A 22,019-nucleotide genomic window follows, 5' to 3' on the forward strand; every position below is an offset into this window, starting at 1 on the left:
TGCCTTCAGAAAAAAAGTAGTTAGAAAGATTAATACTTCCCATTTTATTCACCCTAAATTCTAAGTCATACTCAGTCAAGTATTTTTACTTTCTACTGTGGCAAATCTAAGACAAAGATACTAAACCAAACTGCAGGAAAAAAGTCTGGGCCAGAATGACATAATAATATTTCAAGTGAACTCCTACAACACAGTATCTCTCATACTTTCTTCCTTTACAGAGGAAGAAGTAACCAATGTTAACACTACCTAAATGAAGAATTCTGACAACRTTATCATATTTCTGGATTAAAATGACTTGATTACACTCTCCTTGAAGCTGTTATTTACATCTTAATAAAGRGCTATCATTACAGTTCTTTAATGGAGCAAAAGTGATAAAACTACAGTGAAAAACCTAACCTGAGAGCAATAAATATTTCATCAGCTATATAAACTAGACAAATGCATATAGTATGCATGTTTAACAAATGAGAACGTGAAGCAAAATTTAGAACCCAACAATTTTTTTCTGTTCAAATTTTAATAAAACTGCAGTTAACTTAGGGCTCACTTTTAGAATTACAAATAACAAAATCCCCACTAGTCTGTACCTCCCTGCCCCAATTTCTACCACATAACCAAAATTCTCATTTTTGACTAAAAGTATGTAAGAATTTTGCCTCAGGTCTTAGTAAAGATGATTGTATATTCCAGTTGTTCAGGTAATAAAATGAACATACTCTAGAATTTTGTTTGTTCAAGGTTGCTGAAGGCTTAGAATACCTGAACTGGATAATTTCTTATGAAGTCTAATGCTTTGTTATTAAAAACAATAGTTCTTTAAATGTTACTAACTACTTGCTATACAACTCTTATGTCTGATCTCTGTCAAACACTGAACAGGTGAGAAAACTTCACTACATATTATCCCAAACAGTTACTGCTTCTCCAGCACTCAAACTGGAGTATTTTAAGCAATTTAATAAAGCTTTTTTTCCAGAAGGTGCAACTGGATGCTACAAAAACACCATCTAAAAAATTTTACCTGTCACTTATTTACACAGTCCCCTCTTGTATAAAGCCATTTTATTTCATCACAATTAATATCATTAACTTACTATGATAACACATTATTATAATTTGTCAAGATAAGGGCAGCCTTCTGAAGAAGCTGAGAAACACACTTCAAAGACTGAGAACTGAAGCACACGAACATTAAGGCTGTAGTCAGCTTTGTACCTATTACATTACTTCTGATTTAATGTAGTTGCCCTCACCTCATTTTCAACTGCCTCCTCATGGCAAGTTTTTACCTGCTCACCTTAGATCTACCAGTTTAGCTACACACACAGTCGCTCCCCAGCTGAAATACGCCAAAGCAGACTAAACTAAATTACAGTTACTTTGTCCCATTTACAGTAACTGAAGGCAATAATTATGAACAGGAAAATGAGTGCAGGGACGCAGAGAAAACAGYCAGCAATTGAGAAAGGTACTCTTGACTAATCTCACTTAGATTTTCCATACAATTCTTGATCTGCTGGCATAAGATCAAGAAAAATAATAGGGAGAAGAGAAGGCAGACCAAGTCAATTGATTTCTTGCCTTCTTGCTTCTATTTTTTTTGGTACTTGCAGTGAAGAGCTCTGTGACACTTGTCTATTTGTTCCTTACTGACTTAACACCAACTGCGAGAAAGCTCACCATTAGAATGAATCATTCCAGTCATTTATAGKAAAGTAATTCATTAAAATATGGTTCCTGCTTTAAAATTCTCCTTATCTCAAATCTGAAGGGAGTAGGGTAAAATGGCCCAAGCAGTTTGACAGCAAAACTTTAGATTACAGAAACATGCAAAAGGTCCCCAGAGTAGCAAAGGGATTAAATTCAGTGATATTCCCCTGTATTTCATTTCTATTCTTCATAGGGAAGATAGCTACAGCTTATAAAGCACAGTGGTTATTAGTTAAAGGGACTCAATAGCCATATGTTCAAACATCCACACAGGCATGAGGATATTAAAGCATTCAGAATACATAGCTTCAAAACAGAATTTTGGGTGTGTGAACCAAAAAACACTAAACACAAGTTTAAATCTTTATATATTATAGAAGCAAAGTTACTATACTTCCCTTATTAGAAGACTGTTTACTTCTGTATCAGCTAGCTTAATATAAGGTGCTGCTAAAGAGACTATATTAGTGTCATTAAACAGTAATATTTAGCCATCTGTAATATAAACAGCAAACCTAATTTAAATCCGAGATTCTTTGCAAGCATACAAAAAATTAAAGATTATCAAAAGCACTTGTAACAGTAGATTATTAAAYAAAATGTTTCCAGAATTAATATGAACTGACAAAAACTATTTCTCTAAAACTGAACTATTATCTTTAAATTACATAAAGAAAAATGTTACAATATTTCAGTCTCATCAACTACTTGTAAACAAAACCTTCAGTCTTATCTGCACACAACCAGCTGATTTTTAAAATTCTGCTAAAACCGAGGGGAAGAATAATCAAGCAATATTTTTAGTCATCTTACCATTGTTCCCTGGTGGTTGTAATGCATCTCCTGTCAAGCTACACCATCTGACTGGGAAAATATCTCGAGAATCACATCTGCACCAATAGTCAAATGCTCCTCTCCAGCCATCAAATGTAACAAAAACTTCATCTCCTTTAACATCTCCAATGGTTGCTGGACAAATTAAGTATGGGTTCTTTCTATCTATAGCTTCAAGCTTCATTCCAACTTTAAAACCATTTGTCGCAGGCTTTGGTGGTTCCTATGAAAGCAAGGGTGGTAGAACATTTGTGTTTGTGTAATCTCTTAAAAACAATCAAACAACTATTTTTCTCCAGAATTCTTTCTTCTTACACTCATTGCTCTCAAAAAGTTGTTATATACATTAAAAAGAAAACCTTATTCATGTATCCGATTTGTTTTGGCTCTTCTGTACTATAAAGGCTAGATTCTGCTTCTATGAATATAGTTGGAATCATTAGCAAAATTCTTCCTTACAGAAAGGCTACACCAGAAGTACTTACATAAGCAATAGGTTGCAYCCAACATACGATGTCTAGGCAAAAAGGCAAGAGAGAAACTAAAATGAAATTATTACACGTTAATAAGGAAGAGGAGGGTTGCAAAAAAAAGTATACTTCTGGGSACTGATACTGATAGCTGTCTGCTATAAACTTCACCTCTCAATCCATGGAAAAATTCATTAACATTGGATATCATTTACAGGCTGCTATAAACCAAACTGGCTTTCGATCAGTTCCAAGCAGACAAAAGAGAAACAAAAAATCAAGTCAACGTGGCCAGCCAAAGCATACCCTCGCAGCACAAGCTGTGACTGAATGGAACCTGAATTACCATCTTGCCTTAGGAAACTCATCATTCAATAAAGATCTCAGCTATGCTGATAGGCTAGTACAGTGAAGTAGGATTTATCACAGCTCAAAAAACTTTAAAGGTAGCACATAAGCAATGCTGCTACAGTTCTGAACCCAACCGCTTTGTTTGTTGACATACTTGTAGTAAATTCAATTCTCAGTATCAGAAATGAAGTCATTCAATCTGACAGCAGGATTTTAGCATCCTGACAGGAATAGTAAGACAAGAAAATTGAACCAACAAGACATTTTGATAGGACTATTATTTTTACATATTTTTTCATGTTTTCACAGTAATTTACTCAAAGTTATTTTCAAAAAGTGGTAGAATATCTTTTTCTACTACTTTCAACTACACTTCCATTACATTTTAAACAATCAGTACACTTCCAATGAAAATATTTAACAAAACCTTTCCAAGCACTACTGTATTCCAGTGGCTCTTATTTACCACTAAACACTTCTACACACAATCACAACTTGAACAATGCAATGTTAAGTGAGAGGCACATCACATCTTAAATCCATGAGACATGAAAAAATGAATTAATAATTTTTTTCTTAATAAAACAGCACACTTTAAAGGTTCAAACATGGGAAAAAGCAATGACCATTCAATGGACTAGATGACCACTTCCTGTATAGCTTTGTAGCTTGCCAATCCAATTCAAAATAATTTTAAATATTCTTGTCTTCCCATGCTGGAGAGAACAGCATAGTATCTTGGCTTCCTCAGTAAAAAAAAAAAATGTAATTATCAACCAGCTGACAAAAGCTTCTTTACTAGGAGCCCCTTTCTTACCTTCTTAAAAAATGCTGCAGGTGCCATTTCAGCTCCATTCAGAGTTCTTAAGAGAAACATTGGCCAAGAAGATGCATTCATCTGAAATCCTAAGTAACAAATACATTACTTGTATACAAAATTTCTATCTTCTCTTTATAAAAAATAAAATAGGAGAGGGATATAAAGTCTGCATTACTAATGCCTAGTATCCTTTATTTTGGACTTGGCTTGAAATAAATGTAGCCAATAACAACGGACAGTTAATGCAGCTGTTGGTGCAGAAAACTGCACRCATTTCCATTTTTAGTGTTTTGTCGGCAGATCACTCATCATAATCTAACTTTGTGGTACAGGAGATAATCAAGTTACTGGACATTTTCCCTGATTCAGTGGAACTTCCCCAACATAAGCATCTAGTTTACTTTTCTGAGCCACTTTCCACTCTCCTTCAAAAAAATATCCTCAGTTCCAGCTCCTCTCATTTGTTAAAGAGATTCCTTTTCATTTTCAAGGCTACTGTAATTCTTTCATTGGGACACAGACCAGAAAAAAGAATTAGTTTCTTATCCTTCCTCCATAAATAAACAAACAAAAAACCCACAAACATACACACATATACAAACACTATCTTAAAAAAGGAATATGCAATGAATTTAACCATTGTATAGCAAAACATAAAATTTTAAGTTGTTTCTAGTTTAATATTCTTCATTAAAGAGGAGAATAAAAAGCACAAACAATAGTCAGATCTGTTTAGATTAACTATCTGATTCAGGCAGAAAAGAAGTCTGGCTGAAACCACTTTCATTCCAGTTAATCATCCCTGAGAACCAACTGTCTTCCAGTTAAAAATACCCCCTCTGTTTTTTGAGCTTTCCGAATGGATGCTTCAAGGTAATGAATAAAGTGAAAGCCATACCGGGCATTTGGTTCTACATCTTTAGCAAGTAAAGATCTGGCAGAGTTCTATAGAAGAACAGGCATAAAATAAATAGGAAATTTCTCCACAACGCACATAGTTCTAGAATCTGCCAGAAACTGAGGAGTTTCCTCATAACCAGGCCTCCAYGAACCATTTAAGAAGTGTAGCTAGAAAGGTGGAACATACTTGCAACTATTTATTTGTTAAATAATTAAATCACTTAAAATTGGATTATGTGGCATAATGGCCCTTTAATTTGCTGCTCTAAGTTACCTTCTGTTGAATAAAGAGTTCTCAGGTTGGAACTCCCCATGCAACACCTAAATGAACACAAAATTCATGCCTGACAAATGATGCCAAAACTTGAGGCCTACTGAGCTGATTATCAGTCCTAGTTTTGACACCAGAGACTTTGTATGATCTAAATACATTTAATTATTAAAATACCATAATCCTAACCAACTAGCACAGAAATGACTTACACATGAGACAGCAGGATGACAGCTTAAATTAACTTAATTTTATCTTTGAATTGTCCTAGTGAAAAAAATTATAAAATATAAAATGTTATCCTCAAGGGATTTTTTTTGAAGACATTAAGTTGCTGAAAATAGCAACAAAAAAAAAATCACTTCTGACAAATGGAGGCTGGAAGACGAAACCTTTGCTACATTAATCACTTTCAGAAACCTGGTGTAACGTGTATAATTAAACCCATGTAAAAATCAGGTAGGAGGGACTATTTTAACTTGTTATTACAAAAGAAATAAAACATTAGTATCCAGAACGCTCACTACTACTCAGAAGGGAAAAAAAAAATCAGTTGTTTAAATGTCTAACAGGAGGTAATTATACACCCAATTAGCTCCCAGCTTTGCCCAGGAACAGGATGCTGTAAACTGGCCAAAAARGCTTTTTTCAAAAATTTATCTAGGTATACCAGAATGCTTGCTACTTGGAACACTGCCTATCTCCAGGAAGATCTAGGACTGGAGGGACAAAGTAATGGCACTTGCATTCTTTTCTGAATAACTAGCAATTGTTCTGAGGGTAGATACACTTACATTCCTGGTGGTATGGAAACATCTTGTTAGGTACAGCACTACAAATAGCCTGACTGAATACAAGTACAAGACAGTATCCAAAGGGTATCCATCAACCCTTTCACTGATGAATATGAAAAGTTTCTCTTCTTAATGGATAAGCAGACACCATTATACATAACCCAGAGTTGTTTTATATATCACGCTGGTTTAGAAAAAGGTTTATAAAAGTACTAGGCTCCTGAATTATGTAACATCTGTGTAGCTGAAGRAACAGCTGTACATCTGTGTAGCTGGAGGAACAGGTATATTTGTCCCTATTATAATCCTCTTTCATACTGGTACCACAGCATTCATTCTAAAAGAGTGTAGCAAGAACATCTAAGAGATTAAACTGAACAACTGAAAAAAGAAGTTTTAGATTCTTGAAAAAAAAAAACTTTCAATGTTTTTATTTAAAGCCTGCATACATTCAAAAGAAAGAAGGAAAACCCCATTCTGGGCTTAACAACTTCTCTCTTAAATAGTATTTTTCCAGACAGATATCCTGCTTGCATTGTTTTCCTTGTGTTTCTAAAGCAGCACAACAGCTCAAAAATCTGTCCTTATAACCTAGTTTAAGTGTCTTAAAGGTTATACATAATGCCGTCGTATCTGCTTGCCTCACTACAAGCAAAGCAAGTTTCATACCRTAGTGAAATGGCAATTTTCACTTCACCTTTCTACCAGATGATCTGAAAGTCATTACTAAGTTTACAAGTTTAAGAGGTTAGTAAGAGAAAGTATACTTATTTTCACTGAACCTCTGTTTTCTCATGTGTAAGAATTACTGATGACAGGAAAACCACAAGGAGGTTTATAACCGTAAGAAGGGAAACCTGTAGTAATATTTCTTTCATTAAGAACATTTTTCATGTATTTTCTGAATGTTACAGATTTGAGTGAGGGGGCTGTTGTTGTGAAATTTTGTTAAGAGAAACGTCTGTCATTTCTTTTTTTTTTAATATAAGTATTTTCAAACCAATGTGAAAAATGTTACTTCAAAAGTGTTCACACCTAGAAGTTTATGTTATAACAAATATAGCACAAGAATGCAGCTCTAAATATACAGATTAATCATTAATCATACAAAGAAAATCTGCATTACAGTTGTATTACCAGCAGTAGTTAGAGTTAACTTTGACTGTTCATCATATAACAAAGAATTCATTTATGTAGTTTCTCCTTCAATAAACTTTCTCAATCTTTTTCGACAAAGCCTAAGTACTGTTTCTCAGTTTGGGGAGACACAATGTTGTAGCTTACATTACCCACAGAAGGCAAAATATATTCTGCAGATTATTATAGTTTTTTACAATTCCTAAATACATGAAAGCTATATGTTGTTCATGAGGTGTTCACAGTGCTCATAACTCAGTCATAAAAAACTGACCAGGTATCTTCCAAGATTGCTGATTAGAAGAGATTAGAATTGTATGCAATATAAGTTTCTAGTTTACGAAACCCCTGGAGTGTTTTTCTCCTACCTCGGAGTGGAACATTACAATACTGTAGAACCCTTCCTATGCCACCTTTCCCAGATCACAACGAATTTTCCCCAAGAGCTTGGGAAAACATTCATTCACATTGTCCTGAACTGATGTACCTTCTGCAGCCTAGCTGAGCATTTTACACTTAGGTTAACACTGAGCGCCTTCTAGCGGGCCACTTTGTTCAGCTGAAGAAGAAAAAGATCACTCTGCTTTCACCAGCACTACTTAGTTCTTATCAAAGGCCTGCTAAGAGGAATATGGACAATATAAAGCAAGAAAATACTGCATCCATGAACATACACAGGATAGAGTGTGTGTCAGGGAATATTTTTAGACTGGTGTGCAAGACAATATATTTAGTCATTAGAAAAACTGTAGGTCTGATAAACCCATTTAATAATAAAAGATGCTTTAAAAAGAAAACAGAACTCAAAATCTAATTATTCTGCTCATTCTTACATCAAAAAAAAATCAAGAGAAGAAAAAGTGACAATTGAGTTGTTCTGAATTGGCTTGCTTACTTCTCCTTTTTATATAAATAATGGTGTTAGTACCATTGAATTTACCAACACAAGAAGACAAAAATGATTGTATGAAAGCAATATGCCATACGTGACAGTTCAGAAAATTTGCTTCTTACCAAGAGGAGGCTGGAGCATGCCCCCTTTCTTTTCACAGGTCCCGATTGGCTGTATGTCTGAGGAATCCACAAGCCTCCAAAAATCATTTTTGTTGTCACTTCCATCAAGTCGCAACCTTAATCTGGCACCAGTGATTCCAATTACCGTAGCTATACAAACCGAGGTAACATTGCGAGGATCATGGGCTTCCAGTTTCATACCAACTTTGAAATCATTCGTAGGTGGAATTCTAGACTACAATAAGAGGTAAGTATTTTCCTTATTTGTGTCACTATTGCTAAATTTACCAGCTAATTCAATGCACAGCCTTCATTCATTCAAACCTATCATATAACTGTTAAATATAAACAAACCTTTGAACATCAAGTCAGAAAAGGACGTTAGATAACCAACACCTACCATTTCAGTTTCTACTGCACAAACATTTTTTTTTCAATAAGCATTACTATGAGGAGAAACAAAGGAATCTTAATGAAAATACGAACATAAAAATAGGAGTGATTAATTCTTGACGTGAACAGAAAACAAGGACGTGAGCAAACATGACATTCAGCTCTTTTTAAAGACATGGTTTATTAATTTTCAATTCACAAGAGACGGTTAATCACAATACAGTAATGTCTTGGAAAATGAAACAGAACTTGGACCCTACACTACCAGGCTTAGAAAAACTCAAGGCAAGAGAGAGTTTCCAGATCAAAAAAGCTTACAATGTGAAAAAGAAGAAAGAGAAAGGAATTAATGTTAACTTAATTTTACAGAAAGGAAATACAGTCCCAAAGTCACATGAAACTTCTGAGCTAAGACAGGAATTGTAGCTTATGCTTATTCATAGAAAACTAAATGCATACATATACACACACAGAAATGCCACACAGGGTCACAGACAGAAATGCCATTTCACACAGTGAAATGCCAGTTTAATTAGCAGGCATCAGATTTTTGGAAAAAAGACATTGCTGCAGGGAAAAGAAACATGTCAATGCAATTTGGTCTTTGATCCAAGCTTTTTGTGAAAAACTAGAGATTAAAAAAAGGGAAGGGAATATTTTTACAGGACAGTTGCTAAAAAAATGGAAAAGCTCACAAAACAATACAGTACTGGAAGAAATCCGCTATATCACTGAGTCAGATCACTCGCTTACAGTAGTACTGCAGGCAATAAGACCATTTAATACTGTTCAGAAATCTGTATTAAAAATAACTGGGACTGGTTCCCTGTGCCACTTGTGTTGACAGTTTAGTTCACAATCTCAGCATTCTCTTAAGAGAATACTCTTTTCAAGTCTAAATGTATTCATGGAAATTTTTGCCAACATTATTATTTTTTTGAAAGATTTAAAGTAAAAGATATTATTGATATTGACAGAGAGCAATCTAATYCTTTCTCAGCATTCTTTCATCAAATCAAATAAGCAAACACTGACAGTTCATGTAAGAGAGGATGACTATTCCCCTATTATCCTGGAAGTCCTTTTCTGCATCTTTTCCAGTACAAAACTGGTTTTGAACACGGGTGATGAAAACTGTTGGCAGTGTTCCTCATGACATTTTAACCCCCTAGCTCGCCTATGTAGATTAAGGCAATCTGAAACCTAATATGGGAGGCAGGTAGAAAAATAAGAAACATGAGCATTCATACTCACAAGATACAAATGCCCTATCCCTGTCCGCTTGATTAGCTCAGATAAGGATTCCGTAGTAAGTGGACTGGGCACATTTATACATATAAGCACACACAAAAGGCTGAAGTAATTTGTGCTGCTATAGCAAGCATTGATAATATTTTGCCTCCACTACTTTTAATTTTTAAAAATATATCTTGCTGTACTTGGGCTACTGCATGCAGGTGAAGTATTTGAAGCAGATTCTGGATAAACAGCAGGAGTGCCGAAGGAGCCAGAGTCCAAAACCCAAAAAGACAAGTAATATTCAGTGAATGCTGAGTGTAGCATCTGCCAATACAGCATTTAGACAGCAGGCTGGCTGAGGGAGGGGGCTGAGCATATTAAATTTAAAGGGCAATTCAATTTCAGGATATTGCTTGTCAAGCTGTTATTTTCTACAACCATGAAAAGCAATTGAAATTGAAAAGTTACAAGTTTTGTTTGTTTCTGAAAAAGGTGAGCTTGTTTAGACTGTAACAACTCAGGACWCTGTACTAAAACAGTATCACTTCTGTATTGGTTCTTATTTACATCAGGGTAACAAAACCAGCTGAATAACAGCTTTGTTCTAAGCCCTCTTCAAACCAGAAGGGACCAACCTTTTTTAATTAAAATTTTCAACTGTTTGAAAAAAAAAAAAAAAAATACAGTGAGAGAAAGGAATGTGAATTATTTCAAAAATTTTAATGGTAATTAAAAACAATGGAGAGCAACAGCTAAATATGCTCTAAATTAGATAAATATTTTAATCAGTTTCCATTAGCTGTCTACATCTATATATTAAATTAATAGTAAACACTTAGCTATTGCTCCCTCAGTCTTTTTTAATTTTTAATTTAAAATTTTAATTTAAATTTTAATACAAAATTTAAGTTTTTTAAAACATCCACAAGTTACAAATTCTGGATTTAACTGTAAAGTTAAGCGTCTCTCTGCTTTGTTCTGTTTGGCTTGTCCCTGCAGTGTACTTCTTCACATTAAACAGAGTGATAATGACATGTACAAGGCAYGTATAACCCAATAAAGTCAAATTAGTCCTACACAAATCTTGAGCAGGTTAGCTTCTAAAATCTGCAACTATTAATTAGTGAGAGGAGCTAGCTCTGCAATAATTAACAATGCATATCACTTTCTACTTAAAGGTCAACACTTAGAAGAAACTGTGAATCTCCATACGTAAATTGTTTTGAAATTTGCTATGTACAGAAATTAAAGTTCCTCTTTCCAACTCCTCCACACATTCCAAGCAATCCAGTATGGAGAGCATGGTATCAACCTCAGAATGACCAACGGATATGTTACTGATCTCCGCCTCTAACCAAGCAGTTCAGCGTCTCTGCCTTGAGCTAGCATTCACTATGAAAATGGAACACTGTAGAATTGTTTACTGAAGATAATGAACTATAGGTGCTCCATCCAAATGGAGCTATGGATATTGTTACTCTTAGCCCCCTCTAACCTTCCTTGCTTAGTGTTTGAAACCAATACATAAGGGCCTTTTGGTCCTTTATCTTCAACTCCCCAAGAGCAAGCTGAGACCCAAGACCTAGCATGAGAAGTGTTACCACCCGGTCTCCTCTCTGCTCAGTCTCCATCTCTACAAGTTACTTCAAATTCATTGTGTTACAGTTCCTCTCCTCCTCAGAGTATTCCTTTCATGTCCCTTTGTGTTTAGTTCCCACTGGTGGCTTACTGCTGCAAGCAGTACAGCACCATTACACTAATAAAAAACCCTAGAGAATACCTCTCTGCACATTCCCAGATTTACCAAACAACACGCTTGTGACTTGTCACACCTACCTGAAACTATGTAATTCCTTCAGCACCTATCTTTCTAACACAGTGAAGGCAGGCAAACTGAAACTCATCCTGTGTATCTTTAGGCAGCTAACTAAGCTAGTCCTCAAGTCAGGAACATACTGGCCCCAGTCCCCCTCTATAGAAAGATGCCTGCAGATGTTGACTCAGTCTCCAGAGGACCGAACCATTGGAGATCATTAGCTCACACAGGATGATAGATTTAAACTTCATCTTGGAATGGATACAAAAACATCAGGCAGAGAGGAAATAAATCTGCAGGGCATAGCATACAACATCACAATAAAAACTTTACTTATATGACCATTAYACATTCCTTACATTCAAACTTAGCCACTATCCACATTCTGTATAGCAGAACCAACACTTCAGCAACCAGAGCTCTGCACCATTGAAGATTAGGGGTAATAACATTCTTTACTGTGAAAATAGTACTTCTTCAGTATTCCTGAGTATTTCCCTTGTTTCTTTTATCTTCAGTATCTACAATTCCTTGGCAATAATCACTCTGCTCAGAAAAATCCAAAATTCAACACATTTGGGAGATCCACTAAAGAGGTAATGAATAAATTCTACTACTATGTATASACGTACACACAAATATATATATATATGTACACACACATCTTGTTTACATATATATATGCATCTAATCTTCCTTAAAAAGAGAGTCCAAAGCTATCATGTTAATGAAACCCTCGAAGTCTGGCTTGAGACAGATATCAAGAATAGAACATATCAGTAGCTAGCTTCTACTAGAGAAATTGTAGCTAGAGATCAAGAGAAATCAAATAGGAAGTTTACAAGTAGTATACAGGCAGCTCATCTCATCAACATACATACATTCACACAGGCTTGCAGAACAGTATTTGGCATACCTGTCTGAAACAATGTAGAGGGGCAGCTACTGATTCATTCTCTTTCAGATAATCATCCCAATTAAATTGTTCTGGAAGACATAAAACAAATGAAAAAAAAAATACATTTTTAAAGGAAATTTAAATAAAAAGGAGATTTGGGGGAAGAGAGGGAGAAAACCCCAACTAAGTTGCAGATAATTTTTTTTCAAGACCAGAGTTACTTTAAAATGGAAACTCCACTTTTAAAAAATATACAATCCTTGAAATAGTTTTAGGAGTTCTATTAATCCATAGCATGGATCACACAACAGGCAAAATGAATATAAATCTCCCCCAAATTCTTTTTCTGTGGTCCACATAAGAAGATACAAGTCAAGGATATATAGATTCAGTTACCCGCTCAAAAACCTCCCAAGAATCCTTGTACAAATCACATTAATCTTTCTGTGTCTTGATCTCCCTAACTGTAACATGGGAACAGCAGCATTTCCTACCCCATAGGGCTACCGAGATGATGTATATGTGGCATAGCCACTTAGATTCTGTCCTTATAAGATGAAGTATTTGAAACGTATATTAATCCAAACCACATACTAACCCAAATCTACCAGAAATCAAAGGTATTAGCTCAGTCTGTGAGTGTTATCTTACATAAAAACACAAAAAAAACCACACAAAAAAACAAAAAATAAAACCAAAACAAAATTAAAAAAGAAGAAAATCAATACGCCCCACCCTTCTAACTTCACCTTTGTGACTTTTTACCCAAAGTCTACTAATGGTTAATGCTCGTATGGTAAAGTATGTATCAGTATAACGTTCAGCAACAAGTAACTTCAGCATTGTCATATCTTTTTTTTTTTTCTAATGCTAATGTTGAGGGTAAAATACACCCTTTTTTGTGCATGGGTGGATGGGTGTATTTTACATTGGATTTACTCAGTGTTTAAAGTTTTACATTAATGGAACAGTAAGAATACTAATGTCAAAGATATATGCGAGCATTACTTAAATTAATACAAGGCACAAGAGAAAAACTACAGTAGTTCAGCTAACATTTTTGTTCTTATAATTATCTAAGTGAACTTTTTTGTTTATTTTTCTTGTTTGGGAAACTGGCATCTTTTCGAAAGACTTGATAACAGATGAACCCCCAAAATGGTACAATGGCGCCACCTAGCGGTTCAATCCACTAGTACTTTTCAAAGTCTGTATYACAATTCCGACATGGCAATGACTGGGAAATCAAATTAGGTTTATTAGCAGTCCCTTCAAGAACACTCTTGGGCACAGTTAAATGCATTTTGGCAATTTTCAGGAGAGGAGAAACAAAAACAAGAAAATCTAAACAGAAAAAGACAGCATTTTGAGCCACTTGTATACTGCTTCTCTCTGAAGGGTATTCATTGCTTTGAAACCTGTTTTTAGTATTACCATAGCCTTTAGTTGAAAAGATATAGTGCCTCAAGCAACGAGAATTTSAACCCTGGGCCAGCTGAGATCCTCATTTTTTGGCATAACTGCTTCAAGGGGTGAATGATTTGTCCATGAAACTGCAGAGGACAYCTGGCTGTTAACTAAGTAACAAAACTATAAAATCTCAAAAGGTGTTAATTTGGTGGACTGGACTGTATTTAGCCTGGGTGTGACAAGGATGGTTTGATAAGACATCTTGGAAGTCAGCCTATTTTGCAATAAAATATTTATTAACACACTGGTACAACAACGATGTGTTTTTTATTGCCCACAAGAGGCAGCGTACATTAACTTTAAATGTAAATCAAGTCTTTGTATTTCAAAAAAGGCACGATCAGGAAATGACTTTCCCCAAAAAGTACCCTCAACATCTGTTGGTCATGTCATTCTGGTAAGCCAAGAAGGCCGCAAATATTAAATAAGATAAACCACTAGCAAAGTTTTGCTTTACAGAAGTTCTTTTTTTGAGTCTAATAATAAATAAAATTGCCACTACAGGTTGATTTCTGATCTCTTCCCCTCCCCCCCMAAAAAAGTGGTTTTAAAATATAACTTTTATTCTACTCAATTCAATAATATTAAACCTACTGAAAAAAAGAAGTTGCCTAGGTCCTAGCTATATCACATCCAACATGATGGTAAAAGCTATAATCATAAATCAGAGCCTCATTGTGTTAAGGACCATACAAATATAAATACTTCAGAGACACCACCTTTCAACAGGAAAGACCTTGACACACTTTCTCTGAAAATACTGTCTCCAAATAGGCCAGCAGTTCCCAAATACAGTCAGTTGTTATAGCAGGACTGTAAATTTGATGGGATGACCAAAAAGTACAGAGGAAGACAAAGCAAGTTTTCTTTCCAGGGAATAATATCTACTAGAAAACTGCATGAAGTAGCACAAGCAGCCAGTTGCACACAAATCCAAGAGGAAGAACACACTACCTGGCTCTTTGCTTTAAATCCTGGATGTTAAAAACTCTTTTATCAAGCAAATTCAATTTGAAGCTTACTTTAGGATTACTCCACCTGTGAGGATATGCTGTAACAAGTTAAATAACAATATAAATTACTGCAGTGATAGAAAAAGGAGATGAAAGTATATTTGTAATATATGTGTGTCTAGGAAGACAATCATATGATAATACTTCTACAAAAAAACCTTCTCTGTAGCCAGCGTGTACAGGTAGAGAAGCAATTGTTTTCTGCACATTTCTAATTCTAAAACCCTAAAAAGCATGCAACTTCTGAGAAATAGAAGTCTGTAAGAAAATTAGCTCAGACAATGATTTAAYATGCCTTCCTCTTCCCACTCAAACCTGTAGGCTGAATAAATCAGCTTAAGAAAAACCTACTATGCAACAAGCACAACTTTGTCTATGAACCCATCATCAAAGTGAAAACCAGAACGAGAAAAGGATTTTTATGCTGAAGGACAATGCTAAGAACAAATCAATATATAAAGGGCGAGGGGAGGAAAATCAGAATACAATTAAGATTTTTTATAAAAAATTAAATAGTTTACAACCAACCCTAGAATAATATGTTTAAAAAGTGATCTAAGACCCTCAGTATGGACAAACAGCCTGATTAGTTTAAATATAAAGAAAATAAGTTTATGGCATGGTTACCTGCACAGGACTGCAGTCAATGACCCATGATRTTCTTTCCAATTCTACACCAATACTGCATCACTCCTTGACCAATTCTGCCAATCAAAAAGTAACTTAAACCAGAAGGGATCCATGGAGGTCTCCAGCTCAACCAGCTGCTAAAGGCAGCCCCAATAAGAGCAGGCTGCTTGAGGCACTGCTGGCTTTTGAGTATCTCTATGGACAGAGRCACCAGAACCACTCCAGACCCACCCCTCTTCCAGGGTTTTAACACCTTCACTGGGAAATTTTTTTTCCTTATATGAAATAAGTATTTCCCATGTCCTAATTTGTGTTTGTTGCTTCTTGTCCTCCCACAGCACCTCTCAGAAGAGTCTGGCCCTGTTTTCTCTACATCCACCCATCAGGTAACTGAAGACAGCAAGACGCTCTCCTGTAAGCTTTCTTTTCTTAAGGTCAAAGAAACCAGCTTTCTCAGACTCTTCCCTCATGCATCATGTCCTTCAATTTCTTGGTGGACTGCCAGTGGACTTGCTCCAGTATACCCATGTCTTCCTTGCACTGGGAGCTCAAAACAGAACACAGTACTTCAGATGCAGTCTCACAAATACCAAAAAGAAGGAACTAATCACTTCCCTCAGCCTGCTGGCTACAGTTTTGCTCGAACAACTCAGTATGCAGTTGGCTTTCTTCACCACAAGGGCACACTGCTAGCTCACGCTCAGCTTCCTGCTCACCTTTTCTGCAAATCTGCTTTCTAGCCAGCCAGTTTCCTACCTGCACTGTTGCATGGGATTAGTCCTCCCAGAGGTGCAGGACTCTGCATTTGTCTTTGAATTTCATGAGGTTCCTGATGACTCATTTCTCTAGCATGTCCAGGTCCCTCTGAATAGCAACATTGCCCCCCAGCACATCAGCTGCTCATCCCAGGTTCATATCATCCGAAAACTAGCCGATGGTGTGTTCTTTCCTCTCACATTAAGTCTACCAAGAAGACATAAAACAGCATCAGCRCTAGTATCCGTCTCCGAGAATGCCACGAGTAGCCAGCTGCCAGCTGGACTCCCTGCTGTTGATCAACAAATCTTTGAGCTCAGAGGTCCAGCCAATTTTCTGCCTACCTATCCAAATCACATCTCACCAGTCTGGCTGTAAAGGCACTGAAAAAGACCATACCCRAGGCCTTGCTTAAGCCAAGATAAGAATCGGTCATCTTACCATGGAAGACTGCCGGGTCAGTCAGGCATGGCTTGCATTGGCAAATCCATCTTGGCTGTTCCTGAGTTCACTCTTGTCCTTTATTTGCTTGGAAATGGCTTCCCAAAGGATTTGTTTCATAGTTTTCCTGAAGAGTGAGGGTAGGCACACCAGCCTGCAGTTACCCAGATACTCCCCCTCTAGAAGACTGGCRTATTGTCTGGGGTTTTTCCATTCATCAGGAAACATCCCTAACCACTATGACCTTTCCAAATGATAGAGGTGCCTTGCAGTGATGTCAGTCAACTCCCTCAGCACACTTGGAGGCATCCTGTCTGCTTCCAAGAACGCATGTATGTCCTGTGTGTATATGCCCAGGATCTCTATCTTTCTCTACTGTATGCAAGACTTCAGCTTAGTTTAAGTATTTTAAAAAAAATTAATTAAAGATTTAAACCATGAATTCTGTCACTTATAAACAGAGTTAAGATTCTGGTTTATTTAGTTTAGTTTAATACAGTATCACCATAGTCTAGATGCTGTTTAAACAGAGGGAGCACCTCATGTCTTCTTATCTCATCCCTAAGTTTCCTGTGCAGACATCAGAGACTTCTGACACATACCTGTGTCTTTTCTAATCTTCATCTCCCCATCCCTTGTCAAAGATGACAAAACTTCTCTTTAATTTTGGTTTACATATTCTTGCAAACACAGTAAGTGAAGTATAAAATATGTTGTATCCTCCCTTAAACCTTTTACTTCCTTCCACATACTGTGATGATTCAAATGGAAGTTTACTACTCCTGTACTTCCCTACCTACTTTAGCCTATTTATTCATCTGTTCTTCTCACATTACTCTTTCCTCTCCTCTTCAACTTCTCCTATCACACATCCTCCTGAAAACTCTTGAGATTTAGTGGATGTTAGCCCAAAGTATTGTAAGGTATTTTTACTTTTCAGCACAAAGAGAGACTCTTTCTTCTCCCTTCCCACCAACATGCAGTAACACAGGATAAAATTATCACCTCATCCATATATAATCAGTGATGTTGTGTGATCTCGAGCAAGTCACTTTCTCTAGATGTTTGACAGAACTGAGTCTAGATCTCATCAGTAAATTCAGTACTCAAACGCGACACTAACAGCATAGTTCCCAGTGGAAGAATGCACAGATGATGGAATAAGGCTCATCTGCTTAGCACTGTTTCCGCACAAAGCCTCTTAAATGCCCTGCTATACTACACAAAAAGGCAGGGAAGTTTTATAGTGACTCCTTAAGCTGTTACCTTACTCACATATGAAAAGCATTGGTGGGGGGGACTTATGTGGTATTAGCATTATTTTAAAACATAGACATGCTATTTGACTTTAGTTTGACTGAAGTTCTGCTCTGCTAGAGACAGAAAACAAGACAAAAAACATTTTCTCTCATGTCTCCAAGTAACAGGGAAGAATAACAGAAATTACTGCCAGGATCCCTCCCCCCAAAAAATGGAAGAAACAGGAAGAATCTGACCAATGGAACAGCAGAAAGCCTACTGTGGCTGGTGATAACAGGTCATACTTGTATGTGATATCATTGCCTCAACTATCTAGTTATCATGTCAATATTTCTACATTGTTCCAATGACCGCACTACAGTAAGTCACTCCTCCTCTKGTATCCAAGAAAATCTCTGTACCAGGCCGCCCATTAGGAGTCCAAGGGCATGGGACTGGAAGTACAGTGAGAGTTTAAGTAACCTAGCGATTTGTTATCAAAAGTTAACGACAGACTCTGAAAAACATTTTCTACTTCAGTCAATAGGACTTGTGACATTTCTTACTGACCCACATTCAAGCAACCAACATGAACACATGAAAAGCATATAAAGAAGCCGTTGTGCTCTCAGTGCGCCTCACAAAGACTAGATAGCCTCTTTAATTAGCAAGCTGTTGAACAGAAAAGCAGGMAGCAAACCCAACGTACATGCCCTGTGGCACCTGTTGGGAAAAGCAATGTCTAAATTTGGTATTCTGTTTTCAAATCAACTGTTTTTTTATATAATAAACTGAGGACCATTTCTGGCAAGTGTGGAGCTTCCTCGGTTTATTATATAAAAATAAACAGTTGATTTGAAAACAGAATTTGCTTAAAGTAAAGTTAGAATCCCAGGCAATTAAATCCAGTTAACAATGGTAAAAATTCATACTATTAAAGTGAAAAGTCTTATTCTGGCACCAGCAAACACACGAGGAAAAAGAAGATAACTGGGGCAGAAGAGGCACAGAAAAGAGAAATATATGATTAGAAAAACAGCCAAATAATAAATAAATAATAATAATAAAAAAGAAATCACTGTTCACAGGATGGTTTTGATTATATAGAAATATCAATAGTTGTCTTAGGCTAGTAAAACTGCCAGGCTGAAGTCAAGCCATTTCAAGTATCATTTGCTGTACGAAAACATATTTTGTTAACCAAGGTAGACAGAAGCAACAGTGTTTTAAACTACCCATCAGTAATAGCCAAGGAAGTTGGGGGGGGGGAGGGGGGTAAGAATAAAAAAGCCTCAGGAGACAGTATGATCCAAATCTCTCTCTCTCTATATATATATATAGAGAGACAGATAGATAGATTTATTTTTTTAAAGGTACCTTAACTAATAACCTGACAGCTGCAATACCTACCACTTTTTAAAGATGGGTTGTTTGCCTGATGATTCTTTCCATGTTTCTCTTTTCTAATATTCTTTGAATCTAAAAGACAAGATTCCATTACATAATCAATGTAATATTCACATCATAATCATGTCCACTGTAACACAGAATGCTTTCAAACAATACAGAATAMGCTATCTCAAAGACTTTTTCAAATTCATTTCAGTGCATAATCAAAAAGGCATTTGTATAATAATTTTACTCATTGTACTATTTTTTCTTTTAAAAATATATTGAGAAGTATAGCATGAAAAAGCAGAGCTTTTGAGTATTCTATATCACATTGTTAAAAGCTTGTTGCAGAAAACACAGTTTATTATCTCTACAAAGAGTAACCCTGCTCTGATTATTAACAATTTACTCAATCTACACACAATTTGAGATCCTTAGAATCACTGTTTTTTTTTCTTGTCCAGACCACTCTGAACTGAGAAACAAGGAAAAAAAGAAAAAAAAAAAAAAAAAAAAAAAAAGAAAAACACAGTAGTGTATTTTTGAGTTGAAGATTCCATTCTATCTTTAATTTACTGAATAATCAAATGCAGACAACTACCTCAGTGTCCATTTTACTTATAAAAAATAAACATCAGAAGAATTCAACATATTGCCATGATTCAGCTCTTTCTGTATGTGGTTGTTCTTCAATAAGTAATGAAAGAACTGGAGTGGAAATGATGAACATCACACATGGTTCACCTGTATTCTGTTTCAAGCTTTACTTACAGAAAACATAGAAGAGAAAAACCAGTAGGGCTTATCAACGCTGCAGAAATAACTGCATCTTAAGTCTCTGATCACCGAAACTCCTCTAATTCCAGGCTAGGAGTGTATTTGTATCAAGTACGAGCCCATCAGYACGTAAGGACTTAAGTGTAAGAGAACAAAATAATCAACTATCAATACAGTCACCCTGTAAAACTGAACCATTATGTCACCTGCAGCAACTCACATGAACTAGGACAACCAAAGCAGTTAACTTAAGTACTCACCTTCCGAGAAGAGCAACCTGTAACTGACTCCATGCACAACTCTGAGGCATTAGCAAACTTTGAGAGAATTATTCTGCCATGCAGAGCCGGATATTCTTTTTAAAATCTGAAAATGTACTTATATTTCAATTGCCAGTTCAGTGTTTTATTTGAATTACATTTGAACTGCAGTCCACCAGCGTCAAAAGCAGATAACCAAACTAACATATTTTAAACACAGAAAGGTAGAGTGGCACTGGCTCTCTCATCTTCTCCACTATAGGTACAGCATCTCTCTCTCTCTCTCTCTCTCTCCCGCCCCCCTTTGATCATGCACACACATATGCACTGAAATCTGGCAAGAAATTAAGTTTGATAGACTCATTTCTATGTGTTTGTGTACAGATGAATGACAGAGAACATAGGTAATGAGAAAGTGAATGCCTTCTGCTGATTTTTGCCAAGGAAAGGCCATATTGCTTTACTTTTTATTCCATTCAGCAGACTTCATGTATGTTTTTTCAAGAAAGAAGTTACATATAGGTATGTTTAGTTTTAGCTATATTAGACAAGTTTCAAGTATTGGCTCCTTTTTTTAAGCAAACAATTGTTACATACAGTTTTAATACATTCACATGCATGACAAACTCGGCATTTCACTGTTAAAATGGTGAGCAGTAAGTCTAGCTAAAGCATATAGGGAAAAAAAGAAAAAGCAATACATCTTCCTTTAACAGTTTTTAATACAGCAAGCCAAATAAGTATCAGTAAAGCCACTGTATACAGAAGCATTGAACCAGAGGTCAGGCATTGTTAGAAGAAATCTTTTGGTCATCCCTGACAGTGCACTGTCCTGAGAAGTGGACAGAGATCAAGGAACTACCAACCTGTCAGCTCACAGTGGTTGGATACTGTCTGTCCTTTACTGGACTGACTTAAATTTTCCCTGCTGCTTCTTCTGCCTTTTTTCCACTTCCTTATTAAAAGATTAAGCACGATTATYCATACAATAATTATGCAGGGGCCTGCCACCAGTTTCTTAGAGGATGTGAAAATCTTGTTCTGGGCTCCCTAGTACAAGAGAAATGTAGAGCTACTGAAGTGAATCCAACAAAACGCCACAAAGATGATGAAGAGACATCCCTCACATATTAAAAAAAAAAGGGGGGGGAGAGAGAGAGAGATTGAGAGAGATGGGAGTGTTTAGCCTGGAGAAGAGAAGGCTCAGGAGAGATCTGATCAATGTGTATAAATATCAGATGGGAGGGCGCAAAAAAGATAGAGCCAGACTCTTTTCAGCAATAAGACAAGAGGCAGTGGGCACACTGAAACACAGTGGGAAAGTGAAACACAGGAAATGCCATCTGAACCAAAGGAAAACCCTTTTTCCTGTGAGGGTGACTGAGCAC

General features: G+C 36.2%; 1 protein-coding gene across 5 annotated transcripts in view; it reads right to left on the bottom strand.

Moving 5' to 3' along the window:
- Window positions 1-22,019, bottom strand: part of SCML2 (Scm polycomb group protein like 2) — a 75,434-nt gene that overhangs the window by 34,799 nt on the left and 18,616 nt on the right. For all 5 annotated transcript variants that reach the window (XM_085323092.1, XM_085323091.1, XM_085323088.1 and 2 more), the window contains exons 3-7: window positions 19,613-19,681; window positions 12,672-12,742; window positions 8,308-8,542; window positions 4,189-4,277; window positions 2,530-2,773 (exon numbers count right to left, since the gene is read on the bottom strand). In XM_085323092.1, coding sequence (XP_085179218.1) covers window positions 2,530-2,773; window positions 4,189-4,277; window positions 8,308-8,542; window positions 12,672-12,742; window positions 19,613-19,681 — 708 coding nt within the window. The remainder of the gene's footprint in view (window positions 1-2,529; window positions 2,774-4,188; window positions 4,278-8,307; window positions 8,543-12,671; window positions 12,743-19,612; window positions 19,682-22,019) is intronic.

Source organism: Rhea americana, unplaced genomic scaffold (assembly GCF_003343005.1).
Source record: "Rhea americana isolate MKP2758 unplaced genomic scaffold, rheAme1 scaffold_82, whole genome shotgun sequence".
In the NCBI taxonomy this organism is placed as follows: Eukaryota; Metazoa; Chordata; class Aves; order Rheiformes; family Rheidae; genus Rhea; species Rhea americana.